This window comes from Pteropus medius, unplaced genomic scaffold (assembly GCF_902729225.1).
Source record: "Pteropus medius unplaced genomic scaffold, Ma_sr-lr_union100, whole genome shotgun sequence".
Taxonomy (NCBI): Eukaryota; Metazoa; Chordata; class Mammalia; order Chiroptera; family Pteropodidae; genus Pteropus; species Pteropus medius.
The window spans coordinates 18,722,939-18,745,991 of NW_024340849.1; the positions used below are offsets into that span (position 1 = coordinate 18,722,939).

Below are 23,053 nucleotides of genomic sequence, written 5' to 3' on the forward strand. Positions count from 1 at the left end.
GTTAGACCATTTCCCCTCTTTTCAATCAACAGTAATCGGATTTTTAGCTGGGCCCATGTGCACCCTGAATAAAGATAGTATATCCCAACTTTCCATGTGACTATGATTTCTGGCCAAAAGAATGTGGGCAGTTTCTCAATCATTCCTTTCTACCTTCCCATGGCTGGCTACAAGGGGACCTAAAGGGGATACTTCAGACTAGGGAATAAGCGAACATCCTATAGATGACACAACAAGAAACGAAGGGCATAAACCCCTTTTGGCTTTGTGGAGCAAACCTCAGTACTAGCTGGGAGTTAAAAACAATAGATAAATCATCTTCTGTCTGGTTTAAGTCGCTGTTACCTAGGTCACATGCAACCAAGCCTGTATCCTCACTGATGTTCCCCAAGGTCCAGCCACCCTCCCTGTGCTTCCTAACATCCACCTTCAGACATTTCTACTGCAGTTTAAATAATTTTTCTCCTTGTTCTCTATTGAAAGGAGTTGTTATCCACTTCCTACCAACAATTAGTTCCAAATAAAGGCTATAGCTTATATTAAAGTAACTTTCTGTCAAATCCGAAGCTTGGGCAGCCATAATGCTCTCAAATTTTAAGAATTGAGTTGCCAGACCACTAAGAATTTTGTAAATTTTTATTATTTTCTATTAAAAATGTTTTATCTTGAAATCGGCTAATCTTTAAAGTAAAAACTAACCATATATTTGTTTTGCACATTTATACACTTGAGAAATAAATAAATGTTCTAAGTAGCATAAAAAAGCATCATCATATACATATAAATCTTCAAGCTGAATGTATAAATACAGGACCCAATGAGGATTTGATTCCCAAGGCTTCCATTGCTAAAAACAGGTTGGAAGCAACCAAGATGCACCATTAGTAATATAAGCTCTATTTTGGCTAGAATGCAATCACAGAAGCAACAGAAGATACAATTAAATTGAGAAAATACCTCAACTTAAGACTTGACTAGTTATGTCTTCTGAAGTGCGGCATTAAACAATGATACAACTTTGGCACAATACAGATAAAAACAGTTTCCTTTAAAACCTAAGTACAAAGAAAACCACTCTTCTCCCTACCTGAAGTCATATCTCCTTCCAAATAAAATCTCACCCATAAAAAGCCCAACCCCTTGGCACAGTTGTTCTTCCAGTTATACATCAATAAAAGAGCTTAAAGTTTTATGAATGGCTCTGAAAAAAATTTCTCGTTTGCCACATCCGGGGCAAGTTGTTGAGAAATGGCTGTAGAAGTCTTGATGAAGTTGCAAGGGTGAACATACCACGGGCTTTGTCTCCAGGAAACCTGGGTCTTCACCTGGCTCCACCACCAACTTGGTATATAATTCTAGGCATGTGGCTGAACCTCACTGAGCCTCAATTTTGTAATACAGAGATAATAATAGCTGCCCTGTTCACTTTCCTGCTGTGAGTCTCTAATTAGGTGATAGACATGCTAATCTTTTGAAAATACAAAAGGGCTTCTCAGGTATCATGTATATTAATTCAAATGAAAATTTGGAGCCTATTCCAAGTTGGACACAGAAAAGGGGCTGGTTTTAGAACAAGGTATTCCAAAGAGGTAAAAAAAACACTGTGTTAAATCTTAGCACCAGCTTCTTAACAGGTGATGGCTCTTTATAAACAGATACGTATAACATAATTAATACCTTCTATCTTTGTGAACAAAAGAGATTTTACTCCAAAGCAATCATACCTGGCAACTGGCCACCATTCTGATCTTCAGCACATATGATACTCTGTTTGCTACTCTGCCGGTGATCAAACATGCCATTCTGAGGGGAAATGCTCTTAATAACTAAGAAAAAATAGGTAGAAACCACTGAAAGCCTCGGGTTCCCAACTCTTTCATCCTGTAGCCTTACAACAATGTTCCTTGTACCTATATCACATGGATATTCATGGATCATATAAACTGAAAAGGAGTTTACAAATCCCAGCCCCATTAAAGTGCTAAATAAACATTTGTCCAACCAAAAAAAAATGAGCAATGGAAAAATAAGAAAGCCAATGATGTGTGCTTTAGGGACAGAGTGAGTTAAGGAGCAGGACAGAATGTCAAAAAAGTAACTGGTATTTTTCAAATCTGCCTATCGAACCCCAAAAGCGAGGATCTCAGCATCATCCCGGACCTCCTCTCCCCTCTCTGGGTAAACAAAGTCACAGGTCTGCCATCCTGACCTGAGTCAGTTCCCAGCAGGAAGACCACCCACTATGACTCAAGTCAGGCCAGGCAGCTGACAGCTCTCCAGGCAGAGCCACCTTAGATCCAGTGTTCTTTGTCAGGCAAAGCACGGGCTTATCCAGCCATTTAGAAACCAGCCCAGTGAGCGCAGAAGCCCAGGCATTCGGCTGTCTGCACACAGAGCTGGCGTTAGAGATCTTCTAGGACAGCAGCAGGAACAGCAGGAGCAGCAGGAACAGCAGTGCATAGTCCCCTCTGGCAAGAAGTCCCAGTTGTCATAGGAGGCAAGGTCCTGGGCCCAGCAAATAGGCTCTTGCCTGTGCTCCAGGGTCAAGGCCAAGAAGGGTCCTTCCAGGTGGGTCCTCAGCAGTAACTTTCCTCCATGTGCTTGGAAGGCAGGGCAGGTGGCCTTGCTGGCACCCTCAGGGAAGCTCTAGGGTTGGGCTGAAAGGAATCAGGTGAGAGGGGCGTTCACTAGCTTGCTTAGCAAACTCATCAGCCCCTAGTGAGGGTTTGCCCTGTTCACCTCACAACCAAGCTGTCTTTCATACCTACCGAACTCTTTTCCTTGCTTCTCTTCCGGAACAAATGGAAAAGATCCTGAGTGCTTCTTCCTTCCCCTCCCCCACCAAGCCACAGATGTACTTTGAGAAACACCACACTGGACTCCTCTCTGGGTTCCTAGTTCTATACTCCTCAGTGCTGGCCTCGCATTTACATACTTAGCACCGTACTCACCCGCAACACACACACACACGAACGCAACCACGCACACACAAGCACACACACACAATTGTGGGGAGAACTACTAATGAGTCCTCTTTGCCTTGATCAAGAGAGACTAGAATGGCAGGAAGGGAACAAGACAGAGTCAAGAGATCTTGATTCTGGTCTTAGCTACACTAACTTGCTAAGCTCTTAAAACTCTCAGTCTCCTTGTCAGTGAAGAGGTGAGCAGTGTCTAGGTCAGCAGAGAGAATACCAAAGGTGTTCCACGTGTCTAGGGATGTCATGGCTTCCTAGTGTTTATTATCTGGGTTCATATGGTGTCCTGTTCCTCCGAGGGTAAAGGAAAGGATGACTTGTTTTCTCAAAGAGATAGTGTAAGACAAGTTATAATGTTCTCAACGGTTACAAAGTTCTGAAGGGGAAAATAAGAAGAGAATATCTTATTGGATATTTTGTCATAAGAATAGCAATCTTCCCTGGGAGAGTCCAATCTACATGGCTGTTCCGAGGATCAATGAAGTTAATACATGCGAGAGCACTCAGAAGGATATATAGATTTGAATACAAATGTAAAAAATTAAAATTATTTTTATAGCAGAAAATTATATGAGGTTACAGTAAACCGAGTCACTTAATTAGATGGGCAGTTTCAGAATCCCACAAGTCCTATGATCACTGAGCTTGTGGTCACAATGATGCTCCTGAACAGGAGACAGAGCAGCTGGGGTATAGCCTGGCCCTCAGGGTTGGCAGACGGTTAATCACAGGGAACCTCAGCACAGGTGCAGCTGCTTGATAATTGATACCCAGATCAAGGTGAGGGGATTTATCTGAGCGAGTGGAACCTCCATGCTCAAGAAAGAGCTCAGGTTTTATAGTAAACCAATCTGTTTCAGTCCTCGCTCTGCCATCACCAGCTGGGGGACCTGGAAAGAGTGACCTAAAATCCCTGATCCTCAGTTTCCTCAGCTGTACACAAGGTCAACAACGCCAGTGCAATGGTGTTGATAATAAAAGTAAATGAGATAATGAATGGAAGACACTGAATGCAGGATGGGCACATGCTACGCGCTCAGTGCCTGGTAGCAGCATTATCTAGGACCTCGGTTAGGGCAAGATGCAGGGGCCAGTGGGAGGCTGGTCTCCCTCCTCAGCAAGTGTTTAGGCTCCAAGGTATGTGACGGTATGTGATGGATTCCTCTTTTTGATGTGCCCACTGCCTTGTACCATATGATATTGGCCTTCCTCAAATCTGAAATAATAGGACTCCAGCATGGAGCAATAGGACGCCGATGCAAGATGACCCCTTTGTCTGATTAAATACCACACACATGAGCATTCCTGCTTCTCGAAAAGGGGAAGAATTGCTCACTGATATCCCCACACCAACCTGGGTTCCTGAAAACCTAACAAGGGAGACTATACCATGTGCTTCTCCTTTACCTCACACCTGACTCCCCACTCCAACCAGGTACCCAGAAGAAAGCTTGGAACCCTGGAACTTCCCACAGCCCTAGTCACTACGAAGATGTTCAGTCTAAGATAGTGCATGGGCACCAACTTCAGGAACTTAGTTACTAAAAGACTTCATTCCACCAGAACCACGGGCTATGACCCCTCACAGGTGAGGCAGAGCAAGAGGCCAAGGGACATTAACATCCTCCAACATCCTGTGTGTTCCACTGATTTGTCTATCTCCTTCTAGCAGAAGGTCAGCTTTGTAAAGGAAAGAAATGTTATCTGTTTTGTTCATTGCTACGTCCCAAGTGCCCAGACCGAAGTCCACACGTGCTAGGTGACTCATCGACATGTACTGCATGAACACATCAAAAAGTCCCAGTTACCTAGTTTCGTTTTTCATTCTCCAGTTATCCAGACACTTGTGAAACCAGAGCTCTTGGCCAGGGGATATGCTGGTGTTCTCAGGGTCTTCTGCACAGAAAGCAAATCTAGAAAGAAAAAGAAACCAGTGAGGCAGCCAAAGCTGTAGAGGGGAAGGTACACAGCTGTGCATTAACCAGAGGGTGGTTTTGGATCCAAGACAGACAGAGCAAGGAGAAAGGAAAAGTTTTCATCATGCCACACCCTGACTCAAGAACTTTTAGAACTCCCCATTGCAACTACGAGCACTCTAAACCACGTCTTACTTTGACATCTGCCACAGTTTGGCACATGCAGACTTTATTCACACACCTTCCACCATCTTCCCTCTGTCTATCCTAAATGCTTGCCTGCCTTTCAAGGCATGGCATCTCTGAAGCCTCCCTGACTGCTCAAGCCCTTGACCTCTCAATGTAATAGAAAAGCATATACTTATATATATATATATAAATGTTGCTTTTGCTATTGTCGTTACTTCTTATGGCATGGAGTTAATAATGAATGTTTTGTCTTATTTTAACACGTTATACACTAGTTTGAATTGTTTGTGGATTCCTGCTAATCTTCTCTGTATTGTTCTAATTTTAGTATTGTGCTGCCGAAGCGAGCACTGGATTCCTATATCTATGGTAGACTGCAAACTCCTTAAATGGAGGAACTCCCATCCAGTGCTCATAAACGTCTATTGACAAGCGTAACTGCAACTCAGCTACGAGTTAAAATCAAAGGTTCAGGAAATGGACAACCAAGATCACAAAACAATCAGTGACCTAACAACCGTTTCAACTATAACTTACAGCCAAATCCTGTGGGCTACCCCAGCTTTGGTGGTGTGCGGTTAGCATGACCCCATGACCAATAGATGTATGGGACACCTGACCCCGCTGCTGACCCAAAGGACAAAAGCCACAATCAGAACAGCTTTAAGAACCTTTACTAGGAAGCCCAATCAATACCTAAACATAGAAAAATGTGACTCTGGCCTTACCACAATTAGAAAAAATTTAAACAACAGTAGGGGACCAGTTCATACCCAACAGGATTGCAAAAATGTTTCACCAAATGTAAGTGAGGAGAAGAAAGGGAAACTCTAATAAGATTGAAAACTGGTCCAATCGCTTTGGAAAGAGAGTTAATACCTAGTCAAGTTGGAGAAGACATGTACGATAAGCCAGGGATTCCACTTTTTAGTATCCTTGCCCCAAAGGAGCCCTCACACATGTGCACAAGGAAAATGTCCAAGGATGTTCATCCCAGCACTAACTGTGACTACGAGAAAATAGCAACCACTTAAATACTTAGCAGAATGATGGTAAAACTATTGTTTGTACCATGATGGCTTACATACAGGAGTTAAATGTGAATAGACTAGATCTATATGTATTGGATAAATTTCAAAAACAATGTTGAATGCAAGAAAAGCAACTTGTTAAGGAATATGTCCACTCACGTAAACTTCAGAAGCCTCCAAAACAATTCTATATGTTGGTATGGATACAAACAGTCATACGAAAGGTATAAAAATCATGAAGGAGGGAAAGACACTAACATTAGTCAATGTTAGAAGATTCGTTCATTTGGTTTGAAAGGGGAGGAATCGGACAGGGGAAAGGCATAAAGGGGCTTCAACTCTATCAGTAATGTGTTACTTTTTTGAAATCTTCTATCTGCAACCAATGTGGAAAACCACTTAAAATTTGTAAAGTTTCGATGGTTCATTATGTTTGAAATGTTTTTTAAAATGATCGTCTTTCTGCTATCATACCCATAGGCATAGGTTCCACTTAATAAGCACCAAGAGAAGGAAAAAGACATGCAATTATTTAGATCACCCCATCTGCCACCCTTCCCCCAGTTCATAAGTTTCTAGACCAGAATCACTCAGACAAGGGACCCAAGCCTCCACTCGCCCCCACAGTCAAGCTGTGCCAGAGGTGATGGATGGAATCTGGGCATGGGAAGAATTGTAATGGAAAAAATGCCAGATGAGGTACGAAGAGCTTGGAGGCTGCTTCCTACCACCTCAAAGCTGGCAGTGACCTGCCAGAGGTCTGCTAAAGAAACTGACCAAGGAAGCCCCCTCTCTTGGCAAAGGTCTCCCAGGCTCCCCTGACTTCTGCTTAGAAAGAAATCTGCTCAGAAAGTCAAGGCACAGTCTAGGGCCTGATGGATAAAGGTTTGGATTTTTCGTGCTAGGCTTAGTATTAACAGATATAAAGAAACTGCCAGCTGGCATGACATAGAGGATTCTGTTACCCGACCTCACCCTGTGTCCTTGACTCAGAGCTTCCAAAGGAGGGGTCTAATGCTCTAAAAATAAAATGCTAGGGAAACCAGGTCTTCCCACAGGCCTCATCCTGGAGGCTCCCTGGACTTGATACTCTGGTTTGCTCAGCACAGGAGCAAGCAAAGACTTTTGGTTGCATGGACCCCAGAACAAAGCAGCACTCCTAAAGAGCCCTGTGCAGGAGCAGCCCCACTTCCTCCAGGGACAACACAGGGCTTGGCAAACAGAATGGGGGCTGGAATCCCCTCTCAGCCAAGGGCCTGTGATTAGGGCACAAACTGCACAACTGTTAACAGGGAACTTGATCTAGGATTCACTTTTCCTTGAAAAGATAAGCAAGCACCTTCGATCCTTCCACATCCAGAGCACGTGGGCCAAACCCACGTGCTCTGGATGTGGAAGGATCGAAGGTGCTTGCTTAGCAAAGGGAAGGACATTGCAAAGGCATACACCTTCTGCTCATCACTGACATGGGGCCAAAAAGGGTCATGAGGCACTTACTTCCGCTGGGTTTCTCCAGACTTAACCCGGATGCGCCTGATATTCAGTTCCTGCACGGACTTGCGGGATTGAGACCAGTATCTGTGAAGCTCCTTCCACAGGTTGTACCAGGGCTGAGATACCTTCTCCCAGGTGAGTTTGATCTTCAAGAGGTCTCCCAAATCCTCCTCAGTGTAGACCAGGAAGGTATTGGTGGCATTCAGCCCGATTTGCTCCACTCTGCAAGGGGAGAGAAAAGCTGGTCTCACTCTCCTGCCACCTGGATAACTGCTGCATCATGTGGGGTGACACAGTGGCATCACCTGCTCCCCATAGACTGGAGAGAAATGAGCAAGAGGTCCCTCCCCCATGCCCAGCGCAGCCCACCAGCAGGACCAAGGTGGCAGTGTGTGCCAGGTTGACATAGAAGTAAGTTTGCCTATAGCACCCCAGCTTCTTATCAAAACCATTCCTGAGCGCTCCCTCATTTATGCCACTTCCTGGAGATACAGGACAAAAAAAAAAAAACAGAAATGAGAAAGCACAGGGAAGTCATATCCCCATCCAACAGTATCTTCTTCCTTTCAGCCTATGGGCATCTGTCTCTCTCTGGCCCACTACGGGCATCTGTCTCTCTCGGCCCACTCTTGCCTGTCTCTCTCACCTGGAACTTGGGGAGGCTACCTCACCGCATTCGTATGCATACAAACCTTGTCTCCCAACTTAACTCTGATCCCTGAGAGCGAGTACTTTGATGATGTTGCTTTGCAATGCCAGCATTATTCAGCATGATGCTTTGTACCTTAGGAGTGTTCAACAGCTATATACAGATTGCCATGTGCCTCTCCCACAGATAATTAGAAATGGCCCCTTATATGACTTTTATGATGTTCAAACCTCCTAAAGCTTCAGGTGTCAGGCATTGTCTAAAATGAAACAGCACTTTCTGCCTAGCTGATCCAGCAGCTTTTCACACTGTTGATTCACCCTGGGAGCTTCCCTCCCAGAAATGTTTCGCATCACGGGCTTATGGAGAGCGTACGAAGAGACAGAGGACTGCGGAGGCCACTGCAACCACCCAGCTCCTCCCCCAGGCACTCACACTACACTCTCCTGCCCTTGTTCGCACGCTCCTGCCCTCTCTCATTCCCAAACCAACTTGTTCTCTGTCCTGACCCCAGCAAAGGGAACTCCTGACTTACATTTCCAAAGGCAGAGTCTGGGAGTCTGCGTTGGTGCCATAAAGAGTGACATAAAAGGCAGGCTCAATTTCTTCCATGCTCTTGTAGCTGAAGACATGGATTTTCATCTGATAATGATAAACTGCAGAAATAGCAGAATAAAGACATCTGTGAGCCCTGTTTGTCATCTCAGAGCACCCTGACCCAAACTGAGTCACCCATCACACTTGAGTTGTTAAGGACTGTCATCCTTTTGGTCCGGCCAGCTTCCAGCTTATCTCTGGTCTTGTTCTGTCCCATGGCATAAGAGATCACTGAGGTATGGGAGCTCTGAGCCTGGGGTACAGGAAGACTTTTGGGGTCCTGGCTCAGCTACTTTCCAGCCTTGAATTAAGGACGCAGGCTCTTTGAGCCTCGATTTCCTCATGTGTAAAATAATGATATCCACAAAACCTTATAGTTTTATAAAATGTTATTAAAAAGCAGGATATCATTTTGATCCTCTGTCCTACCTCAGATTCATTGTGATGATCAAATGAGATAGATAGGGAATGGCTTTGAAAAGTTAAATGCAAGGTGGAGATTTAAGATATTGATATTGTGATCATGGAATGATGATTCACATCACAAAAGGAGTCCCCATCATTTACTTTTAAAGATTAACTTTCCTAACGCATGCACAATGTAATCTGATTTGCCGTGATTTGAGTTAACGGTGCTGGCCGCATCTCCTGGGCTGGGATGTACCCTGATCCACCACATGGTATTTGGAAGGAGGGTAAAGATGAAAGACCTGCTTCAGGGCATAGAGGGGACTGAGGGTTACCTCTGAAAGGCATGCCTGCCCGGGTTTTGAGGTACATCTTGGTGTTCCTCTTGTTCCTCGTTTTCTTGGCATTGTAGCCAATATTATTACAACGGTTCTTCCGGCAGCTGAGACAGATCCCCTTTTTGAAGCGATTTGAGTCCGCGCACTGGAATGCAAAGCTGGGCTTGTCTTGATTCATCAGGGAGTCAACAAAGAGGTGGACAGACCGCTCATGCTCACATTTCATCGCCTCTGCGATTGCTGAGGGAGGAAGAGACAGAGAATACCCAGGATAAGCCGCTTCTCGATGATTTGCCCGCTCAATCAATACGCACTGTGCACTTCATTGGTAATAACTACTTTTATTGTTGCTGTTAATGTTCTTATTTGTATAATTCTTAATATATGCCTGGTGATGTGCTAGACTCCCATGAAGATTTAGAACTAAGGGCTATTCCTGCCACCTAACTGCTTGCTCTCCAGGAGGGAAGACAGAACGAATACACAGAAAGCAACGAAGAGCAAGAGAGTGCATGTAATAAGCACTAAATAGGCTGATGAAGACCAGCGGTGCAGGAGGAGTCACTAGGTCTTGATGAGACTGTATAGTCACAAAATGCTGGAAATGGATCAGATGCAAGCTCAGGGCTCAGCAAACTACATCTTGCAGGCTGGCCACCTGTTTTTGTAAATAAAGTTTTATTGGAACACAGCCACACTCATTTGTTTACATATTATCCGTGGCTGCTTTCATGCTACAACAGCAGAGTGGAGTGGTTGAAAGAGAGACTCTATGGCCTGCAAAGCCTAAAATATTTACTAGCTGACCCTTTAAGAAAATGTTTGCCAACCCCTCGCAGTCCAATCCTTTCAATTACAGATTATGACCCAAAGGTCATGAAGGTGAAGTTATTTGCTCAGGCTCACACAGTTGGTTGTAAGTTTGGAGTACAATTTGGATATTCTGGCCCATAGTACATCAGTACATCTTGTAACCAGAGGCTAAAGTCAATAGTTCAAGTAAATCCTGGGACCTAAAGAAAAACTTGACAAAGCCACCCCCAGTCCTTCCTCACTAACACCACCAGCCTTAGGAAATGCCACCTTCCCATCCCCTGAGGCAGGGCTGAACTCCCCTCACATGGACCACCGAGCTCCTGAGGGGCTACTTGGATAGTATCGTATTGGGAGAAGGCAACAGTCTTAAGACTGAGTGACAGAGTAGGACATCCAAGGGCACAACATAAGAATGAAGAGAGCTGACTAGGACCAAGACTTAGAAAAGCTGCCAGGATCCAAGGCAGTGAGTGAATGAGAAACTCCAAAAGGGATTAGTCACTGGGGCCACACCTCAATTTCAGCAGCAAATTCAGTTCAGCCCATGTCTGCAGAGAATCAGCTCAGGCAGTCAGAAGATAAATTATAAGTGAATGGAAAAAGCAGCTTGGTTTTACTTCTTTAAAATGTTACCAAAAATTACATTATAGTGCATCTGGGCTATAGGATATTATACAGCTTTCAAAAAGGATAAGGAAAGTAGGTATATATGGCTCTGATGTTTAAGAATGTCCATAATATATTATGATTGAAAAAGGAAAGTTACAGAACAATGTACTTCTGAAAAATATAATTACACATACACACCCAAATAAATTTGCAAAGAAAATGTCTGGAAAGATACACATGAAACTGTTCATTCATATTGGCTACTTCTGAAGAGTGAAAGTAGGAGTGGGAGTGGAAGATAAGCAGGAATTTTTATTGCTTCATGCAATTCTATATTGCTTGATTTTCTTCAACCAACATGTACTGCTTTTGCTATAAAAAGAAATTAACCAATAATAACTGTGACCTCAAAGCATGAGAAGGCAGAGCAGAGCCCACAGGGAGGCTGCTCACAGGCTTATGGGATGAGGAACAGCACACAGCATTAGAGGGCACTGCGTGGGGAGGTGGGAATGATGAAATGAAAGTGGCTGGGAGCTCTAGCAGCTCTGGCTGATTTAAGAGGAGATGCAGTAACATGAAGCAGGAAATAAGGAACTCACTTCCATCTGCAATTGACCCCAAGATGTCATTGAGTCCACAGCCTGGCTGGAAGTCACCCCCGTTGGGATAAATGTCGATGTGGCCCACAGGCATGCGAATCCCGATGCTCAAGCCAAAAGAAAGCGTGTAGGTGTGGAGGACATCCACGAAGTCGGCATCATCAGGGGACAGCCTGCTGTGGATGTCCACTCCTTCAAACATGGGTCCAGCAGGATCCAAACCTACAGCAGGAGGAGCCATAATTAACTGTGTCAGGCGCATCAAGTCAAAGAGTCCCGGGCTGAAGTTAAATCCAAGTGTACAGAATAACCCATCCTCAGAGCCCAGCCCTGTGAATCTGGAACGCATGGTGCCCACAGTCCAGGAACTTACACTTTTCTAGCACCTTCACCTGTCCTGACACCTCAGCTGACTCAGTAAACCGGCCACGAGCTTCACCCTGAAAGGCAGCTCCAAGGAACCACAGACTGTCAGAACTAGAGCAATTCTAGAACAAACTCAAGCTGACTGAAACTAAGCCTTTTGCCCCATTTAATCTGCCCCTGAGCGCCTTCCACAGCCTCAATTTACAAGCTTTTTACAGAATAACTAAGCGACCCACATTTGGAGGAAACATTCAGTCTCCCCAAACTGAGTTATTTGTGTTTGGACTTCTCTCCCCGACCCTTAGTGATGAATCAGGCCCAGGGGTGGAATGGCAAGCATGGGGGGACACCAGATACACTGAGAATTCATATTCCGGGCCTCCAGAATTCCTCTATTTTGCAGCTACAAAGAGAAAACCGTTTTGCTTGCAAACTTTCTGTATTAAACAGGCAAGCAGCTCTGTAGAGAGTATTAGTTCTCACATTTGAATCACCATGAATATCAGAGGGGAGCTTGTTACAAATTCAGATTCCACTTTGTACCTACAAAAAACTCTGGAAAAACACACCAGCCACCTGTTACCTGTGTGTACAGATGTTAGGGGAGAGGGCAGGGAAGGGAACTGGGCAGGTAGTGGCAACCATAAGAGAGACTTTCATCGTCTTTTAATTTTGGAACCATATAAATGTAAAACCATTCAAAAAAAGATTCTGCGAACCATAAAATGCGGATTCCCTGACCCCTTAGAGATTGGGAGGTCTGATGTATTTACTCCCCAGGGGATCCTAAAATTAGGTGGTCTGTGGACCAGATTTCGAAAAACTTCTCTATGCTTCAGTATCATCTATAAAGTGGAATCTAAACATCTTAATTCATGCAGTTCACGTGAGAAGTAAGAGAGTAAGAGCTTGTCGATGTAAATACTAGCTATTACCAAGCCCAAATAATTGTGGGAACTGAATTTATGCTGACCTAGAAGGCTCTTTGCACTACAGACAGAGAAAGTTAGGAGGAAAAAATACATGGCAGCAGAAGAAGTAATTTTGCTCCCAAGGGGATATTTGGCAGTGTCTGGAAACATTTTTGGTTGTCACAATTGGGGGAAGGGGGAGAGAAGCTACTAGCACCTAGTGGGTAGAAGCCAAGGATGCTGATAAACATCCAACAAAGCTCAGGGCAGCTCCCACGAATAAGGAGTAACTGGCCCAAAACGTGAACAATGCTAAGGTTGAGAAACCCTGACTGAGAAACCCTGATCTAGAAACACCAAAGCAGGGAGGAGATGTGACCAAGAACAGTCATAAAAAGGAGGAGATGGATAAGAGAACCGTCTTCCCCAGACCCCAGTGCCATAGAACCAAGGAGCACACTGAGAGGCTTGAGACGAGAATTTTTAGATAAACAAAAGGCAGAGCCATTGTCTAGAGTGGACAATAAATCTGTAGAACCCATTACTCATGAGAACTGATAGAGGCTGAAACTCTAAGTCATTGCCAGAAGAAGTTTATATAAAAGCACAGAAGATGGAGGCAGAAAGGGAGCCCAGGCTGCTTGCGGGCTCATCCCCAGCCCAGGACCCAAAAGAAGGTGGCACAAAAAGCAGAGTAGCCCATGTTTTAGAGGCTGCAAGGACTAGGGTACTGACACAAGCGGCCTCTCCTTGCCTCTCGCCAGGTCCTCTGGAGGAAAAAAAAAAAAAAACAGAAAGAGGAACATTCTGCTTTGCAACCAATACAAGAGAGGGGCTCTTTGCTTGATGTGAACAGAAGTCTCCACCAGACGGTCAGTGCCATGGAAACCAAGCTGCACTGGTGGAATGCAGGCGGCTGATGGGGCTTCTTGACAGGCCGGCTGGCGGAAAGGCTGAGCCTTCTCTTACCCAGACTGACCCGGCTTGACACATAGCCAGGGCCTGCGGACTCTGAGGAAAAGTTGCACAATTTATGTTTAAAACTAGAAATGGGAGGGTGAACTTATCCTCTCCAAAAAGAAAGAAGATGAAGAACCAACCACCCCTTCTTTCATTTAGCCAGACTCCTCCAAAAGTACTCTGTCCAACAAATGGAATACACACACACATACACACACACACACACACACACACACACACACACACACACACACACACATGCACACACAGGAAAGCCTCTGCATCCTGGGCTGGCAGAGCAAAGCCTGCTACTCTACAACAGCATCTTCATCTCTACGGCTAGGAGAGAGGCGGCACAGTGGCTAGGTGCAAGCTCTGGAATCTGACAGCTTGAGTTTGAGTCCCAGCTCTGCTACTTAGGGTATAAGATACTGGGCCCATTACTTAAGCACTGACTCATAGTTTTCCCATCTGTAAAATACAGCCAAAAGGACCCCTTTTGCCTGGGTGCTCTGTGGCTTAGAGATAGCATAAAATATCTGTCACACATTAAGTACTTGACATGAGGTAGCATCTAGCCCAGAGACTGAAGAGTGAACACTTAAATCATATTTCTTACATGAATGAAGTTGTTTGCTTACTTATTTATAACCAACTGGATGCACGTTCAATTAGAAATATATGACCTCTTCCCGGCTGTATCACAAACTTCTCTCAGCAAACCCCAGTTCACAGCCCTCTGATCCAAGCAAGACTGGGATTCAGGTGTGCCCCCTGCAGGCCAGAAACCAAGGACCCCCTGGAGCCTCTGCACAGCAATATCAGTGCTCTCAGGCCCCCTCAAGGGTCAATCCCTGGTCCTTGTACTGGTCGAGACTACCTGGTTCCCAAGCCCATGAGAGGTCTGAGGGGAGAGGACAGTGCACAAGCCTCTGCCATCAGACATGCCCAACAGCAAGTGTCAGGTCAGCCAAATAACCTCTGAGGTGCTGCTTGGCAACTGAACATAGGCCACTTCTTCCAGTCATGCTCACCCCAGGCCCCTGCTCCACAGAGAAGGGCCGGAAAGAGGGAGCTGCACTCAGGACATGCAGCCGCCATGCTCCAGGCAGACAGCTTGGAAAACTAATTAGCATTCTGCCAGAGAAGCCCACACCTCAGCAGCTGCCACCCAAACAGGCAGAGGGGAAAAACTGGAATGTTCCTCACTAACCCCATCAGATTTCAGATTTAGAAATAGGGAAAGAGGGGCTCTGCAGCTTATCTTGGTTGCAGTGGCTCTCTGGTGGAGACTTGGTGTGTGCTGGCCCAGCTCTGAATATCACGTTGCTTCTCATGGGGCCTGGAGAAGGTGCTTAGACAGAAGGGCCCACAGTGGCTCAAGGTGGAACAGCTTTGCACTGGCAGTGGATTAATGAGCGGTCATGTGTGGCCACATGATCACTGCCCACTCACATAGCTCAGGCCCCGCGGTCTTTGTAATCAAAAATAAAGTTCTCAAGCTATGCTGAATCAAACCACTGGATCTAAAGAAGTGTGTGTGTATGAGTGTGCATGTGTGTGTGTGTGTGTGCACATGAGACTTAAGCCCAGAACAATGATTTAAGGAGGGCACTAAAACCTCACAAATACATATTTTTTTATCTGTCCTACCAACTTATTGCTGAAACCTGCACTTCTACCTTTACTAAATCACTCTTTAGCTAAGGATGCCCTTCTACCTGAGTCCTGTTTCAAAATGAAAACACTGCTGAGAAAGAAATAGATCAACTCTGTCCTTTCGGGTGAGTAACTGGGCCCTTAGTTTGGTGGGGGCAAGGGGAAAGCTGAGAGCAAAGACAATTAAAAGAAAGCGGAGGGGTAAAAGTTCAGGGCAACAAATTTGCCATTCATTTTAGCCTAGAGGAAGTCTTGTATATGTACTGGAGGGGGCTCCAAACTGGGAAAGAGAATCTTTCCCACTTTTCACAGTCGTTAAATAATTTGATCCAAACTCTCATATCAAAAGCTCACTAAAACAGAAAGTTCAATTTTCTATTGACAGTCTGGGTACCAACATCAGAAAGGTCTCTTTAAAGACAAAGTTTAACCACCCATTCCAAACAGGTAATTAACACTAATAAATATGCCAGCTAAACATTGGAAAGAGGCTGTTGGTGGATGAAATAGAAATCAGAGGCAGAATTCAAACCACTCACTCTTTTCCCATAAGGTCCTGGAGTATCACGGCCAGAGACGGAAAGTGAGCCCCAGAAGCTGGGAGGCTAGGCCTCCCTGCCCCCCACTTCTGCCTTTTACTTATTAGCTATTTGCCCCTGGGTGTTTCCTCACCTATGAGACCAGACCAGTGGGTTTCAAATTGTGTTCCCCGGTGCCCTGAGACCCTGTTATTCCCCTGGGGAAGGGGAAGGCCCAAACAGCGAGGCTAGTATTGCCCACCATCACGTACCCAGCTGCAACCAGAACATCTGTTCTGTTTCTCATATTGGGTGCTGCATACATTCAGTTTTGAAAAAAAGGGTTCCGTGACTAAATAAAACGTTTAAAAAGCTCTGGATTAGACATTCTCCAGTTTTCTTCCAAAGCTAACCTTCTATGGATCACTCTTGCTGCCTCTCTGGTACAGAAAAGCCAGCTTGTCAGAGATGTTGAGGGAGCTTCGGGGACCAGCTGTTAGTGGAGGAAGCAGAGCTTACCTGTGATTCTACCCACTGTGCCTTTTACGAAGTTGCCAGTGTACCCAGCCACATGAGCTCCAAGGCTGTAGCCAATCAAGTGAACATTCTTGAGAGAAAAGTCATCTTTCTCCTGCAGTAAATCACAAAAGTTTATGAATGAGGAGTGTGGTCCCAAACCCACAGAGTCCCCTATAATTCAACAGTTCAATTATGACAAGGAGTAGCCAGGGGCAGAGACTTCCAGGGGCATGGCTGGCGTTGCTGGCAATGCAACACAGATGGAGCATAGCTAGCAAAGAGGTCAAAGGGCTTGGTGACACTTTAAATGCCAAGCGCTGGGGGTAGGTTGTGACTAGAAGCTGCATATCTGACCCTTCCCCTACATGTTGTCTGTTCTTTCTGGTGGTAGCTAACAGGCGCAGGGATGGCAGTGTGGAGGTCAAAGCCACCAGATTCACTGGACTCTAAGTGCCAGCCACGGGCTCTGACGGCATACTCCTTTCTGGCCCCCGTAGGCCCCAGGAGCAATGCCCTCCCAAGCACCTCAGAGTTGGAGTATAGGACCCTAACAGGGCACTCCACTGGAGGGGCTTGAGAAGGTGGAGATTTGACACCACAACTTAGGAACAAAGCTCTACAAAACAACCAAGGCAGAAGAATGAGAGGCTGCTCAAGAACCCTAACCAGAATTCTGCCAGTAATTCATCAGATTCCACGGGCAAAAGGAAGGTCAGGCTGGAATGGCCCAGATATTCGGGTCACTTTGCCAATGCACTCCTGCCTCCGGGTAAGTCTACTGATCTCGGGCAAATCATTAACCTATAAAAAGTAAATTTAAGACCTCTAGATGTGTTTATGTCTGTAAGGCTGTCCTTCCCCACTCTCAACAGCCACCCTTCAGGCAAGAGCAGACTTCAGTAGGTTTGTAAGATTATAAGCCAGTCCTGGCTCCTGGCCATTCCCAACCAAAGGGCATCAATTTGTAAGATCAGCAAGTAATGACCCCTAAGGCAAATTTTTTTTCCATCAGATAAAGTAACAGGAAAAATACAGAGATATTTAATTGAAAAGCTCTTTAAAAGTCCCAGCTTTCAAGTATTTCAAGCAATACTTAATTCAGTAAAAAACCTGAATCCCAAAGATTTTGATCAGACATCTGAAATTCATTGTAACACAGTCTGACCTGTATTTCTTAAGAGGGTTTGGGTTCAGGATCCTGCTCATGAAGGAAGACGACTCCCTTTCATGCTCAGTTACCTGCAGCCAGTCAAGCATCCTTGCAATGCTGTGTCCCACCACCCGAGTGTTATTGACCGCATCTGTATAAAGCTGGTGGGCCAAGGGGAGCCAGTCAACCACCACGATGTTGGCTTCTTTCTCTCTTGTATGCAGGGCTGACACGAGTTTGTACAACCAATTTTCAAATATGCCACTCATCTGCAGAGAAAACAGGACTTTTAAAAAAAAATTCTCTCAGTTTCAGAAACACTAATGAAAACGGAATTCAGTCCCATGACCCTCTCCCCAGCCTATTCCAGAACCTTCACATTGACTGATCAGGGACAAAATATTTGCACGTGAGCAGGGCCAGTTACAGGCAGGGTTTCTATGTGGGCATTTGTCTTCCATTACTCTTTACATCCCCATTTTTTCCCACCAAAACTTTCATAGCTGCTGCTCCCCTTTCTGATAGGGCCACTGTGATACATGCATTGGTCGCAATATTGACCTAAGGTTAGCCTAAGTCCTTATCACAGTCAGGCAAGTGGCCTGCTCCATCATTCAATGGCAACTGGGATGGGTTACCTTGGAGAATTAGCTTCTCTCTTGGAGATGCAGGAAGATGCTGTCTCTAGGCAAATGCAGAGTTAACGACCCTTTCTCACAACCCATCTCTGTCATCCCCCTGAACCCCAAAGTAGAGAAGATCTGTCCCAGGAATGCCAAATTAGAACTCAGAACACATTTTCCCATAGAAACAAAGTATAAATGGTGGTGAGGTCCAGTTGTAAACCTATCCACAAGTACATTATCAGATAAATAGATTTTCTGTGCCTGGCCTGGGAACCCAAACACCATTTACAATCTTGCTTCTATGGGAAACTGCTGTTCCAAGTTCCAAACAGATTACAAAAGAACTTTCTGGAATACAACCCATTTGTAAGTTGCAGGCAGTTTGTATTTGTATTTTTGACAGGAGGCCTTTAAAAATGTTCAAATGCATGATTCTAACTGTGGGCTGTGGGATGAAGATAAATCAACAGGCTTTTAATGATCTCTTCAATCACATTAGGTAGGTAGGCACCTAACCCTTCACCCACTAGGCCTGACCTCAACAGTTGGTGATAGACCTAAAGACCCAGTAAGCATGTAACGGATATGAATTTCTCATCATTAAGAGAAGGAATGTCCCCTCCCAATTAGCTCAGGCAGAAACCTGCTCACTTAATAGTGCCATTTTCCTACAGACTGTCATTATATGAATGAATAAATCCCTTGCTGGTCAAAAGCTTCTGAAGCTGAGTGTTAAAGCCCTTTTTTTGTTGAAGTCTGTCATGGGCTTTTGAATGTGAATTGCTCAGCTAGGGCACATAAAAAGCCCCAATGCCCTTAAACGGAGCCATCTCTATGCAAACAGGAGGGCACCATGCCAACAGTGGCCAGCAAGCCAGGCCAGCTGGCTCTTCATAGATTCTCTGAGCCAGTCAAGTTGTTTCAGTTCAGCTCAGCTCTTAGGGAGGGATGGCCCCCATGAGGCAGTGGTTGACCAATGTTAATTAAGTGTAATTAGAGGGGTCCTTAAGAGCCAGTGGAGCTGGGCTGCTGCCCTTAGGAAAGCCACTGTTTGAAAGCCTGCTATATACCAGCATTAAATACTACCCTGCTGGAGTCCAGATTGCCCCCTCAGCGAAGTGCCCATTACATTCTTCACAGCTATCTGAAATACAAGCAGCCCACAAGAAAAGAACGGGGAGACAGAGTAGAATCTGAAAGCACCAGTATTCTTTTTAATTGACCAAAACGAAGGAAACCAAATTTGTGTAAAGCTGCAGAGCTCCCTCCCCTGGGCTCACCGTCCATCCATGAATGATGAAAAAGGTTTTGGCTGTCATGTTGAAGCCACAGTCTTCTAGGGACTGGTTGTGGCCAAGGGAGAGGTAGCATCCTTCATGCTCTGGATCCTCGGAGGTGTGGAGGTTAAACTTCACTTTGGGTTTGGCAGCAGCCTGTACACCCCTGACTTTGTGGAGCTCATCTGGGGAGAAAGAACAGAGAGTGGATGCATCTAGCGAGCACTAGTAGTGAGACATCTGGGGTCTATTTCTAGTGCAACCTTGAGTTAATTACTTAACCCTTCTGGGATTTCATTTTTACATCTACTGCATGTTTGCTCCTCACCTCCAAGAAGAGTTGCAAAGATATTATAAAAGAGATATCTCATTTATATTTAAGAGTATTATCAGTCACTAGTATTAATTACTGTGACTCTGAAATAAACATGTCTCCCTTGCTTTTCTCTCTTCTTTCTTATCAAAATGAGTTCTCCTTCCTTCCCTCGAGTTACAACTTTTAGCATATGGGCCCTCAATTCTTTTCCTAAAATGCTTAGAGTTAGCAGTTAAGTTGCAGAATTCAGAAATTTTCAAATTTTAAAAAGGCATTATTCTACATACACTGTGTATTGTATAACACCCCTAGCAGGGTCTGGGGGCATTCTCCATCAAACACACTAATATTTTTCCAGAGAAATACATGATTAATCACACTCAAGGGCAAAAAGAAAATTGCAAGTAGCCTCCTATTGGTTCAGGTCAGATTTGCTGCCAAAAGAGTTCAGGTCTGGTAAGGCCAGGTCAAGGCAGGTCTTGCTGCTAAACAGATTACAAAACAAATGTTCCAATTTCGAGAGATTTGGGGTTTTGGAATTGGAGGTAAGAAGCTGTCGACCTATCATCTAATGGGCTTTCCCTAGTGTTCCCATCTCAATTCCAGCGCTTACTCCAAAAACCTCTTGCATCCTCAGTGCTCTTGCGGCGCCAGGCATGTGCCAGACTTTATTCTAGATTGTTAAGTAAATGACTAAAGCCACAGACAAACTCATAAGAGCAGCAAGACTGCTTTCTCCAGCTCCACTGCTCACACACAGTGCCATCTGAGAGATGGTTCTGCTGCCAAAACACAGCCAAAGCCACTGATGGACCCTATGGCCTTCAAACACTAGGTGCTGTCATCACCACACTATTTCAGTGGTCATAAATGAACCCGTCCAGCATTTTTTCAGCCATCCAGGAAACCATTCCTTGAAAACAAGCTAGGCAATTAAAAAATCAAACTCTCCCATCACCCAGAAGTCAGGAGAAAAGATAACAAATGACTATCAGGAGCTTCATTTTATCCCAGAGTTTAGAAGCAAATGAAATCATGGAAAGAGAAACCAGAATGGCGGAGAGGGGGTTGGTGAAGCAGGAGGAGGGGGGAGGTGGAGGATAAGAATGAACCAGATGTAAAAAGAATAGGGTTCCAGAAAATGCAACTAAATACACAGGAGCAGAACTTTGTCATTAAAGTAATGAACAAAAGCCTCAACCAGCAGAAATTTGAACCATGGGCATAATGAGTTTGACACCTCCCTAATTTCCACCCAGATAGCCACTCACATAGAGACCAGATGGGGAATTCTAGGAGAAAAAGAAAAGGAGTTTGCTGGCTTCCTGGGACGGATTGGTGGATAAACCCACATATTGACATAAAAAAGACTTGACTTAGCAGCTGGCTTCTCTGACTCCAGAGTTCTCTAACTTCATTTCTACTACTCTCATCCTGGTCACTTCAACCTCTGGAACTTCATAATTATTCTTCACCCAGATTGTTCTCATGGCTCATTCTCTCACCTCCTTCGGTTCCTTGCTCTCGGTGGTCAACTTCTCAAAGAGGGAAGCCTGACCACAGATTAAAACGGTACCATCTTCTCCCACCTGAATCCCATACCTTTCTCCTCTGCTTTTTTCCTCTATAATAGTAAGTACTATTTATATATTTTAACTAGATTCCTGTCTGTCTTCCCACCACTGAAATGTAAGCTCCATGAGGACAGGGGTTTTCACGTAGAAGTATTTAAGCAGGCATGCAATAAATACTTTTTTGAATGAATGAGATGGCCCACTAATACTCAGAATCACAGAACACAGAAGTTGAAAGAGAAGTTCTCATTTGACAGGAGAGGAACTAGAGATTCTAGCTACCACAGGTCACATTTCTACTTAGCACTAGAGTTGGGGACATGCTAAGTAAAGCGAGGCTTTCCCATTCATTCATTCAAATTAACCCTCCCACTCATAGATAAACTGATATGGGCCCACATCATTTGGCACAAACCCAAAAGAATAATAGATGAAATAACCGAGTGTAGTCAAGGCGTTCCCCTGGCACTCCTAGATGACCCTAACCTCATCCCTGAGCAGGCTTCTTCCAGTGGAAGAGGCTGCGATGCAGAACTCAGAAAAAAAAGAAAAGCTAGCGCTAGGAGGAGGAAGGTGAGGAGAGAGGTAGGAAGAAACGGCATGGTGGAAAGAGTGTTGGGGAGGAGGAGGAGGCTGGCGACCTGGGGGAATGAACCCAGCAGTTTCTGGGCACAAGTCGCTCACCAGATACTTCCTGCCACCTTAACTTGCAAAACACACCGAGACGAGAAGGAGGAGTGCCTTGTAAGAGAGCTCTTTCTGACAACTTTCATGACTCGCAAACCTCCAGGTTCAAAGATGAGGGAGGACAAGCTCGGAGAGCTGCTGGCCAGCCAGTCGGGCTGACTGGACAGCACGGATCAAGGGACCCACTTAATGGAAGAGGGGAGGGTAAGGCGAGAGCGAGCGGACGAGGGCACCCGCCAGCCTGCGACCTCTCGATGCTCTACTAGGGATGCCCTCGTCAGAAGCGCGAAGGAACAAGTGAACTGCAAGGCTGATGAGGAGCAAATAGCGCATCAAGAAAGGAAGGATTCTGCAGGAACCAGGAGGGACTGAAAACCGGTCAAGACAGAGGGGTCCGGCACAGAAAAGCAGTTGATGGGGTAATAAAAAGAAGTGCACGTTACCTTGCAGCGGTCCCTCTGGACCAAGGGTTGCGGGGCCTCCCGCGGCAAAGCAACAATAGACACTCCAGAGGCAGAGCAGAGGAATGAACTTTCTCATCCTTCCCCGCCACACCCCCTTCCACGAATCAGGGTTTAAAAAAAAAAAAAATGCCTCTCTGGCTTTCTGGGTTTCTAACACTCCGAGCGGATAAGACTCGAAGTGGGCACCTTCTCTTGACCAGACAGCTGAAGGTGGAAAAAGTGAAAAATTAAAACCTGGCTAAACTGAGCAGCCAGGTGGTGGAGGGAGTGTGAAGGGACTTGACCAGAACCAGATCTGCCCTCACCGGTGTCGCCAGCCCGGAAAGCAAGGGCTCGCCACTGTCACACTGCGAGCTCCCCGCGAGGTAAGTTTTTAAACTATCGGAGTCATCTGACCCA

General features: G+C 45.2%; 1 protein-coding gene across 1 annotated transcript; it reads right to left on the bottom strand.

The window, feature by feature from the left end:
• Nucleotides 1-618: 618 nt before the first annotated feature.
• LIPG (lipase G, endothelial type) lies at nucleotides 619-22,991 on the bottom strand. Its single transcript, XM_039841941.1, has 10 exons — nucleotides 22,634-22,991; nucleotides 19,617-19,798; nucleotides 17,800-17,979; nucleotides 16,561-16,672; nucleotides 11,628-11,849; nucleotides 9,598-9,840; nucleotides 8,793-8,913; nucleotides 7,612-7,830; nucleotides 4,787-4,891; nucleotides 619-2,657 (listed from the first exon to the last, which is right to left on the bottom strand). Exons 1-10 carry the CDS (start codon nucleotides 22,728-22,730, stop codon nucleotides 2,636-2,638), a joined length of 1,503 nt encoding a protein of 500 aa, XP_039697875.1. The 5' UTR covers nucleotides 22,731-22,991; the 3' UTR covers nucleotides 619-2,635.
• Nucleotides 22,992-23,053: the final 62 nt, after the last annotated feature.

Excerpts from the sequence above, each read along its gene's own strand:
- LIPG (XM_039841941.1), bottom strand. The coding sequence starts at position 22,730 with ATGAGAAAGTTCATTCCTCTGCTCTGCCTCTGGAGTGTCTATTGTTGC. Across the intron at positions 11,850-16,560 it reads CACAGTGGGTAGAATCACAG|GTTTGGATCCTGCTGGACCC; the intron begins GTAAGCTCTGCT and ends CTCCTGCTGTAG. Across the intron at positions 9,841-11,627 it reads GGGGTCAATTGCAGATGGAA|CAATCGCAGAGGCGATGAAA; the intron begins GTGAGTTCCTTA and ends TTCCTCCCTCAG.